General features: G+C 34.6%; 1 protein-coding gene across 7 annotated transcripts in view; it reads right to left on the bottom strand.

Annotated features, from left to right (window-relative positions):
* LOC137654258 (glutamate receptor ionotropic, kainate 2-like) overlaps positions 1 to 27,500 on the bottom strand; it is a 740,845-nt gene that overhangs the window by 140,899 nt on the left and 572,446 nt on the right. For all 7 annotated transcript variants that reach the window (XM_068387901.1, XM_068387895.1, XM_068387908.1 and 4 more), the window contains exons 3-4: positions 21,767 to 21,922; positions 2,056 to 2,240 (exon numbers count right to left, since the gene is read on the bottom strand). In XM_068387901.1, the coding sequence (XP_068244002.1) occupies positions 2,056 to 2,240; positions 21,767 to 21,922 (341 nt within the window). The remainder of the gene's footprint in view (positions 1 to 2,055; positions 2,241 to 21,766; positions 21,923 to 27,500) is intronic.

Raw genomic sequence — 27,500 nt, 5'->3', positions numbered from 1 at the left:
GATAGGGAAACAAAGTGGAATGTGATGAGGTTATATGGAATTGGAGGAAAGTTATTGCAAGCAGTGAATAGTTTATACATGAGCATTAAAGCGTGTGTCAGGATAGGAAATTAAATGAGCGAGTTTACAGTGAGAGTGGGGTCCAGACAGGGATGTGTTATATCACCAAGGTTGTTCAATTTGTTTGTTGATGGATTTGTAAGGAAGGAAGGAGGATTGAAACTGACAGACGAGACTGTGCAGGAGTGGGAGGTAAATCAGTTGTTGTTTGCGGTTGTTACTGTATTGGTTGCAGATTCGGAGGAGAAACTGGGTCGATTAGTGACAGAGTTTGGAAGGGTGTAGGAAGTTGGAAGCTAAAGTGGGTAAGAGTAAGGTTATGAGATGCACGAGAAGGGAGGGTAGTGCTAAACTGAATGTGATGTTGAATGGAGACTTACTTGAGAAAGCAGATCAGTTTAAGCCCCTAGGTTCTGTTGTTGCTGCAAATGGTGGAGTGGACGCAGATGTATGTCAAAGAGTGAATGAAGGGTGCAAAGTGTTGGAGAGTTCTGTATGAGAAAGTGATTGTACCAACTGTGACATATGGATCGGAGTTATTGGAAATGAAAGTGAGGGAGAAACAGAAATTTAATGTGTTTGAGATGAAGTGCCAGATGAGTATGACTGGTGTATATTAGTTGGATAGAGTTAGGAACGAAGTAGTGAAAGTTGGAACAGGAGTGAGAAATTAACTGATATAGTGGTCATGAACGCGTTTAGGCGGTTTGGCCATGTAGAGAGAACGGAAAATGTTCGTCCGTTGAAGAAGGTTATGAAAGCAAAAATTGATGGGAGAAGTCCAGAGGAAGGCCAAGGTTTGGGTGAAGGATGGATTGAAGAAAGCCCCTAGATGATAGATGTGAGGCAAAAGAGCATGCTTGAAATAGGAATGAATGGTGAGCGAAGAATATACTTGCCTGAGTCCCTCGTCAGGCAGGGAGGAACGATGAGAAGAAGAATCCCTTTTTGTTTTTTGTTCTTTAGATGGCGGCTACCTCCCAAAATTGGGGGAAGTGTCATAGTGTATGTATGTATGTATGTATGTATATACACACACACATATATATATATATATATATATATATATATATATATATATATATACAGTACATATATATATATGTATATGTATATGTATATATATATATATATATATATATATATATATATATATATATATATATATATGTGTGTGTGTGTGTGTGTGTGTGTGTTAAAACACATGAAATAATTGTCTAAATTCCTAACATTACTCATGAAACCAAAATGCTGAAAAATTTCTGATTTCATATTTCCTTATTTTAACCTAAATAAATTCACAACTTAAGTAAATACTTGAATCATCGTTCTTCCCTTACTTAGCCAAAGGCTTAGGGAGAAACGACACAACGTAGAAGAAAAGTGGGCCATAACAAGAAAAAAGTGCCACCTAAGCTTGCCACAAAAGAGAGGATGATAGACGAAAGTGGAAACGCTAGACATAAGTTAAGATAAAGCTGTCCAACCATAAGAAATTTAAGTGTTCTGTCGTCTCAAAGTTTTTTTTTTTATTGTTCCATAATTTTTTTTCTTTAAATCTTCTAAGAACGTGGGTCTAAATTGGAAGATACGGTTACTAACAAAAAATAAGACCTGATAAATGTGTATTCTGTATGAAAACTTGTGTTAGATAACTAATATGAAGTGAGGTATACTTTTAAACTAACGTTTGTAGGAGAGATTGCCATAACTACATAACTTACTTAAATATACCCAGTACATTACAGTACACACACACACACATATAATATATATATATACATACATATATATATATATATATATATATATATATATATATATAATATATACATATATATATATATATATATATATATATATATATATATATATATATATATATATATATATCACCTTAGATTTTTTCTGATACAAAACACTAGAAATGTAAAGAATTAGTCAATGACATGAAAGTCAATGTCAGCAAAAGGACATTGTTAAAATATTACTTACATTAGCAAGGGACGATGGATGAGGATAGAGATTGACAGAGTACGCATCTCTGGTGAGCCTGAAGTCCCACCTATTTTCTATGTGGGGGATCTCCAAAGCATCGCAGATCGACTGCACATGCGCCGACGTCTGTCCGGACTGAGGACCCAAGATGGCAGCCACACCGGATTTGAGCAAAGCGCATACTGAAAAGACAATAAAATAATGGTTTTCGTAATTTCCCAACGTCATTGCATCAGAAAATTGTATAGATAAATGGATTTAAATTCAATAAAACATAAATCAAATAATAATCAATATCAATGTAACCTCATTCTTCACACCTATCATAGATAAGTTGTACATTTCATACCAAAACGAATTTTAATTGCAAATAGTTTAACAAAAAAAAAAAATAAAACAGTTTTAGAAGCCCAAAATATTACATATTACTGTTGTATAATGCTTTATAAATATGCTTAACTTCAAAATAATTATATTCTAATTGGATAGAACACGAAGTACAATATCGAGAAAAAAGTGTATCAAATAAAAGGGCAACATAATAAATTTCAATATTTTATCTAAACTGTAAATTAGAACGCAAAATCCATCTAGTCGGCATTCATAGTACTATATTTCTCTTATGCCATTATATATATATATATATATATATATATATATATATATATATATATATATATACACACCAACACACACACACACACACACACACACACACACACACACACACACACACACACACATATATATATATATATATATATATATATATATATATATATATATATAAAACAACAATGTTATTCATCATTTTAGGAGTGGCACATACTGTCCGTAAGACCATCTGCTATGAATTTGGCTGCCAGATGAAGCCAAGTCTCGGGATAGTGGCAGAGGGAAGTAGACATGAGGTGAGGTTGTTTGGCAACCTCTGTCAAAGCAGATGCAACCCTGTTTTGGCGACCAGACAATGGAAATACAATGATTTCTACCATATGTGTATATATATATATATATATATATATATATATATATATATATATATATAGTATATATATATATATATATATATATATATATATGTATAAATGTGTGTTTCTGTGTATGTGTGTCTTTTACTACTGCCGAGGAACTGGTCACTTATAGTTACAGTCTCAAAGGCATCCAGATGTTCTATAAATTACTCGGATGTTTTATTTGGTCATTCTCACAGTTCGCCTTGTCATAAGGAAGGTCTCTCTCTCTCTCTCTCTCTCTCTCTCTCTCTCTCTCTCTCTCTCTCTCTCTCTCTCTGTTTTGCATGGTTCTCTGTCAGGCTTTCGGTCAACTAGGGGACTATTACACGAATTCTAGTAAATTTTTACTTATTAGCGTATGCATTCCGACAGCATCTAAGAAACCATTCTTTGGAAATCCATGTGGGTAATTCCACTGATTTCTATGAATGTATCAGTCACCAAACTGGATCAATTAAACTAAAAAGGGATTCTCCTCTATTCACCACCGCTCAAGAAAATGTAAGCAAATGCAAATATACGATTTCAAAATTTTATATAAATTGTCAATTCCATCTTTCCAATCCCCCTGCTTTTACGCGAGCTTTACCTTAGGTCTTTTTTTATTTATTTATTTATTTATCTTTTTTTTTTTTTTTTTTTTTGCTAGGGGGGTTTGTATAAGAGCATTTCGTTGTTTTTATGTGAATTCAATCCATTCACAATATTTTTTATCTTCACAATATGTTTTTACTGTATATTCTATTTTTGTCCTGCATATCATGTACGTCTCTTTTATCGCTTTTGTTATAGCCTTAAAAATGAAAAGTGAATATCCCACATATTGGTGAAGAAACTAAATTGTTAACTGTGACATGCTAAATTTTCTCATAGCCTCCTTTGTTTTGTTGAAATTTCCAACTTCTAGGAACTAGTTTTATTCTATATACTGTGCACACATACACACACGAATGAATATATATATATATATATATATATATATATATATATACATATATATATATACACTATCAGCTTATTAGGTAACGCTAAGAAGCATCAACTAAAGGGGGGAATAAAACATTGAGTATTATTCCTGCCCCTTTAGTCATCTTTAGTCTTTGATTCCTATTGAAAGTGGTCTAAAATGAAACTGTATAACTAGGTGGGATTAAAACCCTATCTATATGTATGTATTAACACACACACACACACACATATATATATATATATATATATATATATATATACATATATATACAAATGTGTGTATATATATATATATATATATATATATATATATATATATATATATATATATATATATATATATATGCAAAAAAAGACTCATCACCTACATATCAGGCCGCACTCTCGACATTCATTTGTACCTTGTGCATAATTATACCCTTGGACTTCCTCCGCAATTATGGCCTTCCATTTAAAGGTTTGCAAGTTAAAGACTAGAAACAAGCTATACACACGTGATCAGTGCCCAAGTTTCTTCTCCACTCAAGGGGGATCTGAGGAGTTAAGGCCATAGCAGCTGATATCTTTTCAGGTAGACTTACCTCATACTTAAAAGCTCAACCCTAGCTCAATGGACTGGTCAGATAGCAGGCTGGATAAAATCTAATAAGGTCTCATTGAAGTTGGGACCTACAATGTGATTCCTCGATGATACTAATGAGCTAAAATTGCCAAGTGCACGACCTCTTACCGATGCTTTCCAACCACATGTATCCAACACTTTTGTTCAGTTAACCACAACTCTTCTGAATCATACTTTCCTTTCACCAGCGTAATAGCTTTTATTTTTTTCACATCACTGCACCATATCAAAAGGCTCTGATCCCTTCTTTTCAGTTACACTATCTCTTTATCCTTTAGTTCTTTATTCCACACACAGTATGCTATGAGAAGAATTCATGTTGACAACTTCAACATTTATAAATATTGCATCAATAAAATGAGCCTCTCCTTATATTAACAATTCAAACTTTTCATTTGCGTCCAATATTCACCCGTTACGCATACAATGTAGAGTTATTTCAACATTTCTCATGCCTTTCCCAACCTTGACTTTAATCTATCAAATCTTTTGCATATAATGCTCTCTCTCCCTATAAGGACACCAAATTGTTCCTTCACGTCTCTATAAACCTTTATAGTTAATCTGAAAACCCAAATGAATTTAGTACTTCCATTCTTCATCATTCCTGTAAATATTCATTGCCCTATATTCTTAATTCCATTTAGTCTCATACTCTTACTCTTGCTCTTACTCACTTTTAACTTTTCCATCTTAATGACAATTACATATTCTTTGTTCAGATTCTACTATTTCTCTTCAATATTCCAGGTCAAACCTGAACTATCTATAAGCTTGTCGCTATGTATTTCCTTAACGACATATTTTGTTGAATAAATAGATGAGAATTTCCCTGAAGAAATTTAATGGCAGAAAACTCCACTCGCACTTTTTGTTTTCAAGCAAGAATTCAAGTACATCTATTTTTTTATCCATAATGCTATTAAACAGCCATAAAACCGCAAATTCATGTATAACACTGATTTTATATCAATCTCAGCCATTCTATATCCTAAATATAATAAAAAATACTCAATATCAATTATATTCCATTTGATTCTTTCAGTCCCAAACTCTTCATGGACGTGTTTCATAAGAATGGGGTTCTAGCAAACTCACCCCTAAACACTTGCTAAGATCCACACGGTCTAAATATTTCGCAAAAATAACTAGATATGCAGGCACATCTCTGTATATGTCCGCAAGGGGGGGGGGGAGCTAGATGGTTAGCGTGCACGTGTACTGGAAAATAAAATCATACATTCAAAAATAAACTCAATTACCCAACGTGCAGCATATATGCCAAGAGTTTTGACAAAATTCGCTCGAAAATTGAATCTATGTTCAGGGTTATTTCCCCGAGGAATGAAAGCCCCGCCACAATTCCTCCATAAATTCCCCCGGGGGCTTTGGGACAACAGTAAAGCTAATGACGAATTGCGTCCCACAATTGGATGGTCTGCATTACCCTTCAATGTCCAGCCCCTTTAAGATCCAGTAATGTTCTGGGTAAGGATTTTGTGACCAATTCAGTGGTTCGAGGGAAATATGTATCTCTAAATATATTCGCTCTAATATTTTCATGTTAAACCAGCGACTTTCATTCGTGAATTTAATGTTCCATGTTTTTCATGCATATATGCAGCGCAATCATAATATATATATATATATATATATATATATATATATATATATATATATGTGTGTGTGTGTGTGTGTGTGCATGTGCGTATGTTTATAATGTTTATATATGCATACAGATATACATGTAACTTAAAATGTTTAGTGAGTTATTATCATCGTCATGCATATTATAGTTTATAATACATATACACATCTTTAGTGTGGGCATGGTGAGCGTATTCAAATCGGTTTTATTTGGACTTATCCTGCGTCACAGTCTCAGCCAGAGAGAGAGAGAGAGAGAGAGAGAGAGATCCACTTAAAAAGAACTAAAAAGATCCCTTATAAGTTACATTAAACGTTCTACATACCTACAATTAAGTTTCGTTTCCGACTAAATCACAATTCATCCCATCTTGTAATCCCTTTTGCGTTCCTTAAATAATGAGGCTTCTTTTCAATAACTCATTCACTTACTATATTCCATTTTCTAGATGTTCATCTTCTCCTTCTCCTTTCTAATACTTCATCAACCTATCGTCTTCATTTCCTCAAGCAAGGCGAACACTCTCAAAACACTAATCCACGCATTCATGCAAGAAAACCTTTTCACCGCTTACTTCACCAATTTTTCCAACTTTTAAACTGTTCTGGCGTCACATACGACCTAACAATTCACATTAATAGCATCCACCTATACTCTTTATTTCACATTATACATCGATAATTCACTTCCATAAGAGTAGGCCGACTCAGAAATCCTCCATTCATTTCAGACTTTGTCTACAAAGACACTGAATCTCTTCCTAAAATCATTTGCGCATACCCAGTTACCTGTCTTACTTCACCTAATCTACGAATCGCGTTTTCTCTAATCCTTCTATCGTCTTTTATATTCACTACAAAACTTCTTAACAAATCCACGATTTCCATTTGTCCAAACATTCATATCAACATTTACTGTTCGTCAGTCTTCCTGGTGTCATTACCCCTAGTAACCTGTACTCGTTTGTAATTTTTCAAAATATTCTTCCATACCAAATGCTTCATAACTTCCTTAGTAATTTGAGTTTCTCTTCACTATTCCTTATCAATACATGTGATGTCTTAATTTCTCAAATAAAATTCAACCATACAACTCTCATGGGTAATTCAAGTAATGTTATGCCTCTATAAATCTAACCGTCATATTTACACTTATTCATGGAGACACAATTAACCCTCAGGACCATTTTCCTCTTCCGAACATATCATATATGTCCTGGTCAGTCATTCAATCAAACTTTTCCCATCATAGTAGAACATCTTAATTATAATCCAAACTTCACATAGTATAATTGAACACTATACAGCGAGATCTCAAGATCTCCGTTACAATCAACTTTTAAGTGACAAATCAAGGGCGAAGACTTTTGCATAAAATTTTCAAAGGTTAGCAAATTGAAATGCAAAGAGGTAACTTAATATTACAGTTGCAGCAGCTTGATGCAATGAGTTTTTATGGACGCTGCATTATTTATCTTTATTATGAATGGACTTTCTCGTTTTCGAACATAAAAGTCCAACCATCTAAATGTATCTTCCACGTCATTAATTTATCATTTTTCAGGTCTTTATTTCGTCCACCTTGAAAACACTTTTAATATATTTTCCACATCTCATTGTCCTCTAATATCTCATATCGAGCGAACCCCTAAAAATCCTTTAATCTATCTTGTCATCAATGTCAATGTATTTACCACATTTTTCATCACGGAATTCCTCACATTTTCTATTTCTTAACCAAACTATTTATCCCAATAATTTCTCTTTTTACATTTATGAATAGAATTCGTGGTTTTCCTAAAGCGGCTTGCTTCAATAATCCTATCCTAGATTAAAAAATTTTGCTTCCGAAATACATTCTCATCTTTTACTAAACTTCTTTCTCTAATTTAGTCCATCTGTATCGGCAGTCTTTTCTAGTCATTCAACCTTTACCCCCAAAATACTAGTTTAAAAACACCAATTTCCCCATATCATAGCATAATACATATCTACATTTTAGTTCTTTCATCATTATAAACTTACATCAGCTGACGCATAATACTAATTTCCAAAGCTTCAAAGTACTTTAAAAGTCTCTCCACTATATCCGAATTCTATAATGAACACGTATCAACCACAAACATCTGAAATTTCAAGCTTTTTCACTATATTTTTTTCCTCATACTTTACCGCACATCTATTTTGACTAACTATATCGTTACTTTTATAAAGATAATAAACAGGCAAGGCAAAAAATAAATAAAAAATATATACAGTATTACCACAACTCCAGATTTCTATGCTGTGTCATTGATGTATTCGATTTATATTGAAATTTAGAGGATATGTAGTAACATAAGGTACCCCCAACAACCATGACCTATAACACCATGCGCCTCCAAACCCCGGGGCCTAGATTGCAAACCTCTCTGATTTTGGATTTCCTTATCATGGGAGTATTAAGTAAATTATTTTTGACACGGATATGGAGCATTTTCGGGATATGTTCCATAAAAGAATGTCTATTGGAGGAAAGAAGATTGTGTAAATAAAAATACCTACACTGACGTACCTATAAATGGCAACAGGGTATATACAAACCTAACTGTTTCAGACTAACTTTCGCCATAATTCAGTCAATCTCCAGTATACAGACTCAAATAAACGAGTTCCATTTATCATGAAACTTCTAAACACATTCACAACGTTACTTACTTCCTTACGACTCAGAAATTGCAACTATCTACTATACTGTCTCCATTTCTTAACCCTACGATATACCTTCCTCTATCCACTGAATAATGTTATTTCTTGCAGCATCTCTATAAATTTCACACTAATTTAAATTACAAAATTTCGTGTAATCCCCTTCTTTATAACTTTACTCTCATCCAGATATATCTTGCACATCATAGCCAGCTACTCATTCAAGCTCTTATTCCATGAAAGGAATTACAATATAGAAGAGTTGAATAGATAGAGCAGAAATGTAGGACAGAAAATGAAAATGAATAAGACTAAGAAAATGTTCAATGAAAATGCAGAGACAACAAATGAGAGTTATGGACGAACCTCTAGAGTTTGTTGATGAGTATGCGTACTTAGGACAGACAATAAGTGTTTCCCCACGAAACGAGGCCGAAATTAAAAAAAAGGATAAGCATAGGAGGGAGAGCATTTGGTAAACAAAATGAGATTATGAAAAATAAAATGCCCCTTTCTCTAAGCAGAAAAGTATCTTATGAGATAGTCCTACCAGTATTAACTTATGCATCAGAAACTTGGAGCCTTAATAAAGTCTTAGAACATAAGCTAGTTACAACTCAAAAAACTATGGAAAGAACAATGATGGGAATAACACTACGAGACAGAAAACGAGAACAAACTAAAGTAGAGGATTCTAACATGTAAGAAAATTTAATGGGAAAGACATATCATGAGAATGACATATGGACATTAAGAATAACATAATGGGTCCTAGACATGGCAAATGAAGCAGGAGAAGGGAAGACAATGGATTGAAGAACTAAACAAGTTTGCTGGTGTGGACTGGTATAGAATGACCATAAACAGGCGCAAGTGGAAGGACATGAATGGCAGAGGCAAGAGACAATGACATTGGCCTATCTAGCAGGATAATGCCGTAGAGACTGACCATATATACATATCACCAGCGCCCTAGCTCCCTCTCTACCCAAACTAGCACCAAGGAGGGCCAGGAACTGGTTGCTGATGAATCAGAAGATAGACCTATAGGCTCTCCCAAAATCCCCATCCTTAGCTCACAAGGATGGTGACCTTGCAGCGACCAGGGGAACTAACGAGTTTGAGCGGGACTCGAACCCCAGTCTAGCAATCACCAAGCAAGGATGCTACCACCAGGCCCCCACAACCCTGTCTGAGGCTGATGATGATGATGAAATATATATACCGAGTGAAGGATAAACCATGGTTCAATGATGATTGTAAACATGCTTATTTGGAGAAGCAGGAGGCCTATCATCTTTGGAAGGGTAACAGATCACATTTGACCTTGAATACTTATACTCACTCAGCTTAGAGCTTTTGTTCAGAGAGTTTATGCTTCAACTGAAAAAGAATACAATTTAACCATAAAAGAAACCCTTTTTGGTACAACCCAGGAGCATAAGTGGTGGACTACTTTTAATCTGCACTCTTTGGTGTAGATGCAACGGTTCCTCCTTTACTTAAACCAGATAGCTCTGTCACTCACTGTCCAAAGGAAAAGGCAGCCCTTTTGTCAGGTGTGTTTGACAGCAAGCAGAGTAATTAGAAACTCGAACTTCCTCATTCCTGTTTTCCTGAAGCTAAACTAACTAGTTTAGCTTTTCGATCTCGTGAAATTAAAAGCTCTCTTGATGGACCTTGATGCTCATGGAGGTGTAAATCCAAATGGCATTTTTCCTTTGTTTTTTATAAAGACTGCTGATTTCTTGGCTCCAAAGTTATCTGTTATTTGGCGCAAGAAGAGGAGCTTTTAGCAATTGTTGGAGAATTGGAAATGTTACTCCACTATGTAAAAGTGTTTGTGGTAGCTCAAGTCCAACTGATTACCGCCCAATTCCCATAACTCCCATATTATCAAATGTTTTTCAACGTCTTTTGGCAAAACGTCTTAATAGATTTGCTGAAGGTAATCATCTGTTCCCTAGTTTGCAATTTAGTTTTCGTAAAGGCCTTGGAGCATGTGATAACCTTCTTACAATCTCCAATGCTATACAGAAATCCTTTGATTGTGGTCATGAAGTTCGTATGATTGGCCTTGATTTTATTGCTGCCTTTGACCGTGTTAATCATGAGGCCCTTGTTTTCAAACTCAAACAGTTGGGAGTGGGTGGATCGTTTCTTACCATCATAATTGAATTTTTAAGTAACAGATCGCAAAGAGTTGTTGTTGATGGGCACCACAGTGAGTATAGGAATGTGATATCTGGTGTTCCACAGAGTAGTATTCTTGGCTCATTACTTTTCATACTATATACACATGACGTGGTTTGGTCTAGAAAACAAGCTTGTTGCATATGCAGATGATGCTACTCTTTTTGCATCAATTCTATTTCCTAAATATAGATCTGGGGTTGCTGAGTCCCTTAATAGAGATCTAGCTAAAATTAATGCATGGTGCAAAGTATATGGTATGAAGTTGAGGCCTAACAAAACTCAAAGTATGATTGTAAGTAGGCCATGGACCGAGGCTCCTTGACATCCCGATCTCAGCATTGATAATGTTTCTTTAACTTTGCATGACTTAAAAATTTTAGGTGTGATTCTCGACAGCAAATTTACTTTTGAGAAACACGTTAGGTATGTCTCTTCTTTAATTGCACAAAAAATGGTTCATTGAGACAGTCCTTCAAGATTTTTGGTGATCAATCTGTTCTGAGGAAGTGTTTTAATTCTTTCATTTTTCCTCGTTTCGAGTATTGTTCTCCTGTGTGGTCTTCAGCTGCTGATTCGCATCTCAATTTGTTGGACAGGAAATTAGGGTCTATTAAATTTCTTATTCCTGATCAAGATATTAATCTCTGGCGCCGTCGTTCAATTAGTTCATTAAGAATGTTGCATAAGATTTTTTATAATTCTGACCACCTTTTACATTCTGATCTTCCCGGACAGTTCCATCCTGTTCGTAATACTAGGTATGCACTTAATTCTAATAGTCGTCAGGCCATCTCCATCATGAGGCTCAATACTACACATTACTCTATAAGTTTTATTCCAGCTGTGACCAAGCTGTGGAATGATCTTCCACATTGGGTAGTTGAATCAGTAGAACTTCAAAAGTTCAGACTCGCAGCATATTCTTTTTATGTTGAACAGGCTTACTTAAGTCCTCTTATAGTTTATATATCAAATATCTGTTTTAATGTCCTTAATGTTTTTAAAATATTTTATTTTGATTTTCATTACTTCTTATATCGTTTATTTATTTCCTTTCCTCACTGGGCTATTTTTCACTGTTGGAGCCCTTGGGCTTATAGCATCTTGCTTTTCCAACTAGGATTGTAGCTTAGCTATTAATAATATATATATATATATATATATATATATATATATATATATATAATATATATATATATATATATATATATATATATATATATATATATATATTACAAGAAAATTATGTAACATGGCATTTCGCTAAAGGACTAAAGGTTTTAGGCATTTCGTGAAATGACTGATTCACTTACGGATTTAGCGAAATGACTAAAATTTCCGGGCATTACGCGAAATGAATAAAATTTAGTAGTTCCTATTACACACTTTACCAGTTAGAATTCAGGCAAACTGTGTAATCTGTTATTTGTTTGCAAACAGCACTTTTAAGAGTTTGTTAAGTATATATGGCAAATTACTTAGAAATTAAGTTTGGGAATGAGCTCTTCCAAAAGTATGATAAATGTCAAACATACTTGGGGCCTAGTGATGTGTATAATTCAACACTTGAAGAGTTGAAGATTACCTCCTTTAAATCTCGCCATGGATAAATATATCCAGTTTTAGAATATAGCTTGGAACAATTTGAAGCGAGAATTTAACTATAACTAATATCATACTTCAAATATTTTCTCATTTTGAATATTTTGTCATTTCATGAAAAGGTTAGGCATTTCATTGAATGACTAGTCATTTTATGGAAGGCCTAGGCTTTTTGTGAAATGTTTGATGAAAATTTTAATATATAATCAGAAATAATATTTGAAATCTCTCTCATCATACATGAAATATAGGGTTTGTGAAAAGAAAAATGGAAGGAGAAGATTTTTAAGCAATTTATAATAACTTCGTTAGGCAGTGAAGAAGGCCAAGGACATCTACATTGGAGTTGTGCAAGTTTAGGTTTAAAAAACGTGCAGTATCAACAGGTGTCGATGTTATAAAGCTAAGCTGTAGTGGAACAGCCGTCGGAGCAGCCTTTCCTGTTGCAATTAATAGGGAGCATATTGTGAAGTTGTGTAAAAGTACTTTGTGCATTAGAATTGCGCTATATAAGAGTTTAATTAAGTAAACAATCCTTGGATGCATTGCAGTAAAATTACTTGGTTGTGTAAAATGCGAAATAGATCAAATGTGCATATATCAGTATTGTACTCTATAATGTTTTAGTCAAGTAAACATGCCATGGAAGCGCATAACTTAATTTTGTATTACAAGAGTGGGCTAAAAATTGATCATTACAGTATTTCACTACATTCTTAGCTTGTGTATATCTAAATTGAATTATTCCATGTGTTGTCTAGTCTAATTGTACATTTAATGAAATTAAAAAAAAAGCAATGGCTTTAAGAGATATGCTGTTACAAAATTGTTGCTATTAAGATATACAATATACCAGCAAATATACTCCATTGAACTAAATATAATAAATTTAAACTATAATCCTTTCCCTGGCATTGAACTAAATATAAACTATTTAACTGTAAATCCTGTCCCTGGCAGTACAAAACAAAATACCGTTGCTACTAAGACAGCCTAAGCATATACAATATACCAGCAAATATACATTACTGAACTAAATACATACTGTTTAACCTAAAATCCTGTCATTGGCAATACACACACAAAAAAAAAAAAAAAAAAAAAAAAACGTTGCCACTAAGATACCCTAAACATTTACAATATACCAATAAATATACACTATTGAACTAAATATAATACTATTTAACCTAAAATCCTGTCACTGGTAATACAAAAAGAAGAAGTCTTGCTACTAAGATACCCTAAGCCTATACAATATACCAGCAATTATACACTAATGAACTAAATATATACTATTCAACATAAAATCCTGTCCCTGACAATAAGAAAAAAAATAAAAACGTTGTTACTAAGATACCGTAAGCATATACAATATACCAGCAAATATAAACTATTGAACTAAATATGTACTATTTAACATCACATCCTGTCCCCGACAATAAAAATAAAAAGTATCTACTAAGATACCCTAAGCGCATACAATATACCAGAAAATATACACTATTGAACTAAATATATACGATTTAACCAAAAATACAGTCCCTGACAATAAAAAAAAAAAAACGTTGCTACTAAAATGCCCTAAGTATATACAGTATACCAGCATATATACACTATTAAACTAAACATATACTATTTAACCTATAATCCTGTACCTGGCAATAAAAAGAAAAAAACCTCCCTACTAAGATACCGTAAGCATATATAATATGCCAGAAAATATACACTACTGAACTAAATAAATACTATTCAATCTGAAATCCTGCACCTGGAAAAAAAAAAAAAAAAAAAAAAAAAAACCTTGCTACCAAAATACCTAAGCCTATACAATATACCAGCAAATATACACTATTGAGCTACATATATACTATTTAACCTAAAATCCTGTCACTGGCAATGAAAAAATTAAAAACGTTGCTACTAAGATACCCCAAGCATATACAATATACCAGCAAATATGCACAATTGAACTAAAACTTATGAGCCAGACATTTCGCGAAATCCCTTGGCTATTCCATAAAAAATTATGATACTGATGAATAGATATTGAATTACTTCCAAACAAAAAGTCTCCTTCCCTCTAACAGTTACAGCACTTAATCGGCTCTTCCCTATACTTTTCTGTTTTAGAATTACACTCTTCTGATATATATATATATATATATATATATATATATATACATATATATATATATATATATATATTTATATATGCATACACAACAAATATAACACACAATTATAAATTAGAATCATCATAATGATAAAATTAACCCAGTCACTGAAGGGGGGGGGGGGGGGTGGCAAGCCAGCCTCAAATTGGTGCCGGTCCCAAGCCCGGGTAAATGGGGAGGGTTGGCGGCAGGAAAGGCATCCGGCCATGAAAAACTAGCCAAAACAACTAAGGTCAGTGAGTATAATCAGAATGAAATTAATGCTAGGGCGTTCCCCTTAGGCAACGCGTTGGGACCTCTCCTTATCCCTACAAAAAATCGGCAGGGGCTACCCAGTCATGGGCGGGCTGGGTTAAAGAGGCAAGCTCAGAGGAAAATATCTGAGGAGAGGATGAGAGTAGCAACTCTGAATGTGGGGACAATGACTGGAAAAGGGTGAGAGCTGGTTGACCTCATGGAGAGAAGGGAGATTGGAGTGCTGTGTGTGCAGGAGACCAGGTGGAAGGGAAATAACGCAAGAGAACTAGGCAAAGGTTGTAAATTATATTACAGTGGAGCAAATATGGAAGGAAGAAATGGAGTAGGAATAATATTATAGAAAGAGTTGAAGGAAAATTTGATTGAGGTGAATAGGAAAAATGACAGAATTATGAGTTTAAAGCTAGGACTGGGAGCAACAATAGTCAATGTGGTGTGTGCCTATGCCCCGCAAACTGGATGTACAGAAGAGGAGAAGAATACATTCTGGGACGAGATGGACCAGGAGCTTGGAATAATCCCAGCAAGGGAAAAGCTAATTATAGGAGGAGATCGAACGGCCACTTGGGAATTAGTAAGGAAGGGATAGAGAGAGTGCATGGAGGTTGGGGTCTGGGTGAGAAAAATGATGGGGGAGAAAGAGTGATTGATTTTGCATTGGCTTTTGACCAAGCAATAATAATCAACACCTTCTTTGAGAAAGAGATTAACAGACTGAATACTTACATTAGCGGTGGCAGGGAGAGCCAGATAGATTTGCTGCTGTGTAAGAGAGACCATATGACTGAAGTTAGAAATTGCAAGGTGATAAATGGGGAGAGTGTAGCAGCGCAACACAGGTTCGTGGTAATTGATTGCAGACTAAGGAATTGTAGGAAAAGTAAAAAGACGACAATGGACCCAAAGAATAAGTGGGGGAAATTGAAAGAGGAAGAACTGAGAGTCTTGTTTAAGGAAAGCGTGATGGAAGCAGTAAGGTTACATGAGGATGTACAAGAATGGTGGACCGAGAATAGTTAAGTGATTCTAAGGATCGGTGAGGAAGTACTTGGAAAGTCATCAGGAAGAAGACCCCCAAATGATAAAAAATCGTGGTTGTGGAATGATAAGGTGCAAGAATGGGTTAAAACCAAGAAAGAAGCCAAGAAGAAGGCAGATCTATCAGGACAAGAGCAGGATAAAGAAAACTATAAACAAGCAAAGAAAGAAGCAAGAAGAGCAGTAGCAAAGGCAAAGGCAGAGGCATTAAATGAAGCCTGTAAGGAGATGGAAACACCAGAAAGGGAGAAGAAAATATTACGAATTGCTAAGGTCCGAAATGCTGCATCTAAAGACCTGACACAGATAAGGCAATTAAAAGATAGCAATGGTATTGTTCTAGCAGAAGAGAATGAAATTAAAAGAAGGTGGGAAACTTATTTTGAAGGACTATTGAATGAGGAGAACCCAAGAACAGTATTTGATGATGGACTCCCAAACTAGACAGTTACCATAGGAGTTACTAGAAGAGAAGTAGAACAAGCAGTAAAGATGATGAAAAATAGTAAAGCTGCGGGACCGGATAATATACCAGTAGAGGTATGGAAGAGTCTAGGAGAGGAAGGCATAGATATCTTGTGGGACCTGAGGCAGAAGATCTTCAATCAGGTAAAGATGCCAGAGGAATGGAGAAGAAGCCTAATCATACCCATCTATAAGGGGAAGGGAGACATCCAGGAATGTGGCAACTACAGAGGCATAAAGCTGATAAGCCATACTATGAAAATATGGGAGAAGATCATTGAGAAGAGACTCAAGAGATGAAACAACAATTGGTGAGGAACAATTTGGATTCATGCCTGGAAGAGGGACAGTAGAAGCAATATTTGCTTTGAGGCAGATGATAGAAAAACATCAGGAGAAACAGAAAGGATTACATATCGTCTTTATTGACATGGAGAAGGCATACGATCGAGTACCACGTCATAAGCTGTGGAGATGTATGAGAGAAAAGGGAGTCCCTGAGAAATACGTAAGAATCACCCAAGATATGTATGAGAGGGCAGAAGCAAATGTTAAGAGCAATATTGGCCTAACAGAAAGTTTCCCAGTGAATGTGGGACTACATCAGGGGTCTGCATTGAGCCCTTACCTATTTGATCTGGTCATGGATGTAGTAACACAAGGTACTAGAGATCAGTCTCCTTGGTGTATGCTTTTTGCTGATGATGTTATACTGTGTAGCAGTAGTAGAAGAGAAACTGGAGGAGTGGAGAAGAAAAATGGAAAATAGAGGATTGAAGATCAGCAGGAAAAAGACAGAGTATTTGAGATTGAAAAATGGTGAGAATGGGGAAGTTAGTTTACAAGGAGAGAGCTTGAAAAGAGTTGAAAATTTCAGGTATTCAGGATCAACAGTTGCAGAGGATGGTGATCTGGGGGCAGAAATAAACCAGAGAATACAAGCAGGATGGAAGAATTGGAAAAAAGTGCGTGGAGTACTATACGACAGGAAAATAGGGGTTAAGTTGAAAGGTAAAGTACACAGGACAGTTGTGAGATCGGCAATGATGTATGGAGGGGAGACGTGGGCAATAAAGAAGACAGAAGAGAAGAAGATGGATGTGGCAGAGATGAGAATGTTGAAATGGATGTGTGGGGTGACAAGAAGAGATAAGATACGGAATGAGGTAATTAGGGGTACCACAGGAGTTAGAAAACTATCAGATAAGATCCAAGAAAGTAGACTCAGGTGGTACGGTCATGTCATGAGAAGAGATGAACAGTATATTGGGAGAGAGGAAATGGAGGTACAGGGAACGAGAAGAAGAGGGAGACCAAAGCGAAGGTGGATGGACTGTATCAAGGATGACCTTCGATCAAAGGGATTAACCGGTGATGAAGTGTGGGACAGAGGTAGGTGGGGAAAGCTGACCAGAAACCTCGACCCCACATAGAAGTGGGAAAAGATGTAGACAAAGAAGAAGATTATAATGAAAGAATTGGGAACGTATGAAATTATATTGAATTCACGTTCATATATAATTTTTCCAGCTTCCCCATCATCACCCTTTTACAATAAGCCCAGCCCCTATCCCTCGTCGTTCTCCGCCCTAACAACCAAACTCTTCTATAACTGAAATTCTGGAATCTATACATATTAGGGGTGACAGTGGGGCAACCGAGACGACAGGACATTTGTATTTGACTGCACACTTAGATTCTAAAGTCCCCCGACACTAAGGGGGAGAGGTTCGTCAGATGTTTCCAGTATCACTATGACAAAACAAATAAAGGGTTGCATTTCTTACTACTTCTTAGGAAATTGGCCGAACCTTGTCCAGCCGCAGCGAACGCATAAAAATATTACAAATCGAGTCGTCATATTTTATACTAACTATATCATTTCCATCTCGAGGATCCACTACAAATACACAACATACACATGCATACACACACATTTATAGATATATATATATATATATATATATATATATATATATATATATATATATATATATATATATGTGTGTGTGTATATATGTGTGTGTGTGTTTGTGTGTGAGTGTGTGTGTAATTATTTTTACTACGTTTTCTTGGGGGAGCCCAGTAGACACTTTCAATGGAAGGGTTGGTGGGTGGAGATGAATTTCCCCTTCCCCTGGGGAGTACGTCACTGAGGAAACAAGGAAGTCATTTGTATTTTAGGGGTTGTGGAGAGAGGTGAAATAAATATTCTTGATACATCTTCTAAAATATTGTATCTTTGCCTAAATCTGAATTGATAACCATCAATGTCCTGACAAATATTACTGAACTGATTCATTATTAGTTGATTTGCAGTAGCAGTGGCATAAAGTAGCTGTTGTTGTTGGAAGGTTGACTAGTAACAAAAGTTTTGTGTGAACGTTGCATAATGGATAATCAGTGATGGATACATTAAGTACTGATGACGGCATAGCACTTTGAATACAATTAGAGTTTAGTTAATTGAGTCGATAATGAGTTGTATAGCGATAAATGAGACCATTGCTTTATAAATAAATCATATAAAGCAAAAGTTTCTTATTCTCAGTAATACGTAATCTTCAGAAATGTTGTCATGAACGTAGGATATACTAATTTCCCCAAAATGTATTTTTCTAATTTGCCCGAAAAATACAAGCGCATAAACACAAAATGATTGCTTACTTTAATGACAGGGCAGTAAGTTATCGATAATTATACAATTACTAGCAGCTTTATCTTGATAAAATTACATAGCTTGGAGATCAAACTGACCTCTTATCAATTTCATGCACAACTTTCTTATAATCTTGATTCAAATAGGTTTAATTTCCCATGATAAACTCCCTATTTGTGTTCCTTTAATTTATTCTTTATTCATTTATTTATTAAACATTTTCGGTATTTTTAAAATGAATGGCCTTCTGCTCCGGTGCTCGTCCTAAGAGTTAGACCGACAATTTTAGCTCATAGTTTTTCACTATCCCTCCAAAAAAAAGAAATCTCTCCTGACCGGCAGCATGGAATACCTTCACTTGACAATTCCTTCCTGGAATCATTCGAAATTTGTGTGAAGCCAAGGCAAGATATTTTATTAGCTGGATTCAGAAATAGGACATTTTGGGCACCGCATGTCACTCAGAGATTTTTTATTTAATTTCTATCACATTCCTTTATAATTATTGTAGTTAACAAAAATATCTTGGTAGATTTTAAGAAAACTTTCGTATTAAAAAATGTGGCGATCTATGAATATCTAAAGGCCGATGAAAGTATTTAGCAGTCAATCTAGCATTTGCAAAATAACGATGATATTTTGGAAACATAATACGATTATTTTGATTGGAAAAATTGCAATATCAAGCGCAATCTCTCTTTTTCTATATGCATGAATGTCTAAAAATTAATCTATATAGTGGTCACTTACTAATATATATCAACTACAGTAATATCTCTCTCTCTCTCTCTCTCTCTCTCTCTCTCTCTCTCTCTCTCTCTCTCTCTCTCTCTCTCTCTCTCGAATGTTCTCATGGCAAGTATGACTCATTTATGGTGTTTTTTAAAGAATATTTTACAGCACCAAGTCATAAATAAAACTCGAATAAGACTAATATCGGAACTCGGAACATTCTAATGAATCTGTTAACGGAAGGAATTGTTTACCTATGACCCTTCATTAATTTCTACATGCTTTTACGGATTCACTATATATGTATATATATATATATATATATATATATGTGTGTGTGTGTGTGTGTGTGTGTGTGTATTGGATAGCCGACACGTCAAATGATACCTCAGTACGAAATATGGTAACTCAATTTGTAAAATTATATGCGTTCGCAGAGGTTGGACAAGGCTACGCCCATTTCCTAGGAAGAGGACCCCTTTATTACCTCCGCCAACGAAGTTGGAAGGAGGTTATGCTTTACCCATTGTTTGTGTGTTTGTTTGTTTGTGAACAGCTTCCTGGCCACAATTTTAATCATAGCGTAATAAAACTTTTAGGGATTAGCTGTTATGTAATAAGCTGGAAATTATTAAAGTTTGGAAGGTCACGGTCAAAGGTCGATGTCAAGGTCAAGCAAAATGTCCAATACACGTAATCAGACATAGGTTTGGACATCGTTGCCACAGAGACTTCACACTTGGTTCATATATGAGTGTACGAAAATCCACGCCAATCAATACATGTTAAGGTCATAGGTCATGGTCAAGGTCAAGCAAAAGGTCAAGAAATAAGCTGCTGCAGCCGAGGTCTGCACTCTTCTGAGTGCCCCTCTAGTTTGTTTTGTCTTGGTAACACTAGAGACCTCTCACGAACGATTTCCCATGAGTGTTGGGGATTTGTGAATCTAAGTGTACATAAACAAAGGACAATAACCTTGAGACAATCATAACAAATCCTTTGTTGGTAAATAAACCACACTGACCTTAGACTCAATGTTTGTATACAAGCCATAATGACTTTAAACTCCTATACTAACCAAAGTCACAATCAAATGTGTGTAAAGAAACAAATATGATCGTTGGGAACGACAATTCTAATAAATAATACAGTCTTTATTAGTAAAGAAATCACTATGACTTTGAACTCAATATTTATAAACACTACCCGAGCCAGACAGACCTTTCATGATCAACTAAGGCAGACCCAAGACCTACAGAATAGGTTTTGTAGGCCTTGCGCAGGCCCATCCTGGGGACACTTTATATTGTATGTGGAAAACCTTCTCAGAGGCGGCCCTTTAATGATAAACTATGGTAAAAATAGTACTATTATCATTGTCTTGGTTCAGGGTTAAGACACACTACTCATAAGTAATAATTTCTAAACTACAAAATCATGTGATGGACAATAAGGTTCTACTGTCTCTTTCAGGGTCTTGCTCTTTTTCGAGCGCCGTAAATACTATGCCTGGATTAAGAATTCAGTAAACTAATAACAAATCAGCACAGGACTAACAGTCGACCTGTTTTTGACTTAGAATATCTAACTCGAAAATAAAATATAGTACAAAATTAAGAGCAAGTTGTATACGGAACTATACCTTTCCTTGAGCCCCGGAAGGAGTCGCTGTTAGGGATGTTTTCGATCTGAGCAGAGAGGCGTGCGTGGGCTAGCAATTGTCGATCACTGTTGATGGCATCAACTGCATAGCGAAGAGCTTCTTCTTGGCGATCATCTGTGCTATCGAATAAGCCACCTGTGAAGAGAAGGATAAATCTTTACTGAATGGCTGTTAAGTAAAACAGGATTCATGTACATTTAAATGCATATACAGTATATATATATATATATATATATATATATATATATATATATATATATATATATATATATATATATATATATATATATATATATATATATATCAACCAAAATGGCATTTAATATCGAATTCTACCTTTAGGAATGTATATCCACTGGAATTCTACCAATCGCGATTGGTATAGTCCTTGCAGGTATGGTTTCGGCTATGAGGTATAAGTTTGAATCTCTGCCCTGCCAGAAGCTGTTATCACAAATGAACTCCAGTGGATAAACATTACCAAAGGTAGAATTGGATATCAAATGCCATTGCAGTTGATATTTACATTGATCGAAATCACGAGTGTTAGTGATATATTTTCATATTTATCATCCTCTATTATTTTCGAATGATCATACTTATATAAAACACTCAGCCATAGTTTCACTAATGTTATCCTTTTTATATTATTTTGTTTCCACATTCATCATCTCTTCTTTTCCCTTTTTTACCACATTTATAAGAAAAGTAATGATGTAATTTCTCTCATTCAAATTCAACATCCATACATAACTTTCATAAAATAGAGTTGACTTCAGTTCCTCAATATAGCACCCCCTTGATTTCCCTAAACCTTAATATTTCAAAAATCATGTTTGATTGAAGCTGTAATTCACGTTTTCTACAAGCCTACCATAATCCATTGAATTTACTCTCAAATACCCGTATATATCCACTTTTGACATTTCAATTGAAATTAAGGAGGAGACCTTCCTAATTTTCAGGGTTCCTTGTTTGCTGTAAATTTTTACCACATAAAGGGGTATGTTGTGTTTCTAAGTTTATTTTAATATCTGTGAAGATCAAGTGATATGCGAAGCTAGATAAAAGATGAAAGCTATTGTACTATGTAATTTCTTCTTAATATTCCCAGTCAGCAATGTGCCATCTATTGAAGCCAATAGTTTTAAAATCATTTTCTCAGCCACGACTATGAACCTGTTCTATTTATTCTATGTAGCTTCTCATACCACTCCATCTGTACAAATATTAAACATGGAAACAACATACGCATCTATCAGACCAACGATTACTGCAAACAAGGATGTTATAAAATGCTTCACATTATTCATACAAACTTTTAAATGCTCTCATGTTCTTCTATACCCTACATTCTCAACATGATCCCTATTATATCACTATCAAGTGTCGTATCAATTTGTTTTTTATTCATGAATATCTCATATGGCTGTTCCCTTACTTTCAAATCCCTTATTCATTTGTTTCCTAACACTCATTGCTCTTCATCTGTAAAATCATCTGTCACCTATCTAACTTTCAATCAAACCCTTCACAGATACTCCAATTTATATATTAAGAAATTGTATACACTTGCAATCATTAAAACTTTCTTTATCAAATTTACTAATAAAAATGGAATGATGATACTTTAAGCCCTTATCTTTGAAACCTTTCCCTTATCCGGGTATATCTTACACACCCTAGTCAACCACTCGGTTTCATTTTATCCACCTTACCACAGCATCTCAATTAAAACCCAAACTTCTGGTGTCTTTCATCTCGTTAACCTCTAAAGTGCTATCCTTATGTTATGAACAATTTCTTAAACAAATATTCTCAGACTTACATTGACCTTTTAAATTCTTGCATAAATTCGCTACTTTTCTCTTCTGTCTTCACACATTAAACAAATCGTAAACGCATTCAACCTCTCAATCTAAGTTTGCATTCACTTCACCTGTACTATCTTCATTTGCATTTTTTATTTCTATATTCATTTCTATCATCTTATTTCTCTGCATTTATCTCTGGTTTATCTGCCTGCTCGTTAAATGCCTTACCTTATTTTGTTCTCACCCTTCTTTCTTGACCACCACATCCAGCTTCCCGTACACCTGCATAAGATATTTTCTTCCGTCTTTCCAATGCATTCTTTATTTTTTCCTCTTCGTTAGGAAATTTCTTTACTTATCCCAAAACTCTAAGCGTTTAATCCCTCCTAAATACATTAAAAATCTCTCTCCTCTCTCCTGACCATATCACTAAAACATGGAAGATTTTATGATCCGTATAATTATGCTCCTTCCACTATTATGTTTGTAACCTTGTCAACATTACATTCTTTTTCACATTTATTATCTCGCTTCCTTCTTATGTGACTCGCGTAACTTTATGACATTTACAGCAAACTTTTAACCATTTCTCTCAAACTTAAACATATGTATTTTAACTGTGGCTTTGGCCCAAAAACAAAGGATCAGATATCCCATAGCCGCTCCTATTTATTTTTTTTCCAGTAAGACAACTGAATTGCTCTCTATTAACAGATAATATAAAGTTTTCTATTGCAAATTTACCTTTCCCAAATATAAGTTTCCAACAAGCAATACCCTCCCTATTGGAAACGTCCCTGCCTGGTGATCTGCCGGACTGGGGTTAAAATCAAGCTCAATAGTTCCTTATAGTGTCTGTATCCTCACCATCATTTCGAATCAAGGAGGGGATCGATGAGTTAAGGGGAGCCTATAGGTCTACCTGCCCTCCATGGTCCTATCCTGAGGGAGAGGGGGCTTGGGCGCTGATCATATGCATATGTGGTTAGTCTGTAGGGTATCATTATACTAGCTAGGGCATTGTCACTGTTCCTTACGTCTGCTATTTTTGGGAGGCATTCAAAACTTTAAGCCCATCCACATGAAACTCCCACCATTCTCATACGATCCAGTAACTCTATGCCTAACAAGTGCCTTTCATAAATCATCACACCTCCAGCAAATTAACAAATCTGAAAAGAACAAAAAACTCCTAGGAAATTAGTTATATTCTAAGACATTGCAGTAGATATGAAAAATACTTTATTCAAACGAATCTTACATGTGCCAAGGAGACTATGGATTTCACAGCATCAACACACGAATTCAAAGTGGAATAGTTTATACCGTTTTATTCAACATCCTTACGGGCAATGTTAAATGTTAATATTTCAGGAACAGAGGGAAAAAAAATCTTCCTATCTTTTCATTATCTCAATTTTACTCTGTTATCATTTCATTCCATCTTTTCTTTTCCTAATTTTTTTTTCTCGGATATCTTCTTTCCATCTTTCATTTCTCTAATTTTTACTCTCAGATCTTTTAATTAATTTCTTTATATCTAATGGCAGTCTTTGAATAAATTACTTTGCAATAATTCTCATTGTATGAATTTCTCAGATATAATGAGAGAAAATCATTGTAACACCTGTAATAATAAAAATTTAGTTAAAGGCAACCCAACAACCTGACTAAAATAAACAAAAAATCTAAATAACACATGGACATGCAAGAATTTGATATATTGGTGCTTTATTTTGCCATAGTATTTCAGAAATGCATATCGCAATGACTAAAGGGTTAGTAGAAACTCTTCCTATATCTCGCAGTGCTTGGAGGGGAACAGGTCTGAGTAGCTCTTAATACTCTATCTATGAAAACACTCTAGCGCCATAGGTGACTATTCCTTGTTATATTTGGTAATAACAATGCTACCCCTATGGTGCACTAGCATTGTATAATTGAACAGTTATTCAATTCACTTGTTCGTTCACAGCTTTCCCCTAATCAAGACATAAAGTACAAACCTTGGTAAGCCAATCAATCACGCTTTAGCGATCATACTGCTAAATTGATAATTAAATATATCCCGTTGATTTTTTTTTATTATTTTACCTAAGAAAATTCTTTATATCCCCAACAAAAACTTCCTCACTTAACAAAACTTTACTTCACTCCTCTGTTGTTCAACTCTACCTCTTCTTTATATTCAACATTTAATAAATCTTCAAAATATCCAGCTAAGCTAAGAGTTTATTCACAACCACATCTATCTCCTTTATTCATTCTGAGATCCTTTTATTCATTAATATCTCAGACCTGTCTTATAGAGTTGTATTGATCATGTTGTTGACTGTATTTTGCTATTTGCTTTTTCATTCATAATCGTGTGTTTGTGTGTGATTGCGTATATAAGTATGTGTGTGTGTATAAATATATATATATATATATATATATATATATATATATATGTGTGTGTGTGTGTGTGTGTGTGTGTGTGTGTGCGCGTGTGTGTGACTGTATTTGCAAGTGTGTATGCGTTTGTTATAAAGACTTTTAGGAGGAAAGGCATTAGTATAAACTTGAATTTTACTTGATGATTATACGCCAAAATATATATATATATATATATATATATATATATATATATATATATATATATATATATATATATATATATATATATATATAAATCTTAACGGATACCATAAGTAATCAAAACATCTGCTTCCGCAAAGTTAAACCTCTGCTGCTGTAAAGGAACAACGAAAGAAGTAGGAAATTCGTAGACTGGTGAAATGAAAAACGCTCAGCAATACCACTATACCTTCCAATATAACAGTCGTCGTAATACGTGCCAGTGGTTATTATGTCTAATGGCTTTCATCAGCACCAGCATTTCTCATATAAAGATAATATTGCCAACGCTGACTTCTGCGTAATTGCCCTTAGTCTTAAATGTTTCCTTGAAGACGTTTAATAAGCCCACTTTGATGACAAGAATGAGGGCTCCCTAGGGTATGACCAGGTATATTATACGTCTTGAGAACTCCTTGCTTAAAAATTGCAGTGGTTTTTAAAATGGAATTTAAGAAAAAACTTATAAACCAAAACATTCGATTTTCAAATATTTTACAAACTCTGAGTTGAAGTCTTTCATCTACTCTTCATCTCGTCAATGTCTTGCTCTTTTTTTTTTTTTTAATCAGCTGATTGCCATCTCCCCAAGAAATGCGTCTGATTGCTTTAGAGCATACACTCTAAACGTAGTTTTATCATGAAAATAACCATTAAAACAATACTTCACAATACAAACTTTAAACGTTAATTATATATGAAAAAAAAAACTCTGAATTTTGACACGCTTTTCGAACATTACTCACTATAAGTTTAGATAGTATATATCAAAAATAAGAATGGACATTTTAAGTATTTGGTAAACCGTCCAAATTATGTCATTTAAGTCGTTCAAAATGTCAAAGAAAAATAAATGGCAAAACGTAATAGTCAACCAAACTAATTTCGTAAGTAGTTACAAAAACAGCTTATGAAGGATTAGCTCAAAAGTCCTTTCACTATTTAAGCCACACTATTACTGATGATGATTTTCGTGTTGATAACGGCGGAGATGATAATAATATTGATAGCAATGACCGAGGTGATGAATTAGGTAATGAGGCATAGAGGAGATGAAGTCTTTAAATCAGTGGATAATTTCTAAAATCATAATAATGTTAATTAATTATTGAAAACAGTAGTATTACTATTGAATTAATTAATGAAAATCATGGTAAACGAGGTGATGAGTTTTTGGATTCTAGGATTTTTAAAAGTTTCTCTAAATTTTCATATTGTCGAAAACGTAAAAAGTTGATGATTGCTTTCATTGAATCGATTTTACCAAGACCCAGCTTAATGAT

The sequence above is a fragment of the Palaemon carinicauda genome, chromosome 1 (assembly GCF_036898095.1).
Source record: "Palaemon carinicauda isolate YSFRI2023 chromosome 1, ASM3689809v2, whole genome shotgun sequence".
In the NCBI taxonomy this organism is placed as follows: Eukaryota; Metazoa; Arthropoda; class Malacostraca; order Decapoda; family Palaemonidae; genus Palaemon; species Palaemon carinicauda.
The sequence above is the reverse complement of the archived record's forward strand: the minus strand, read 5'-3'. Positions and strand labels throughout refer to the sequence as shown.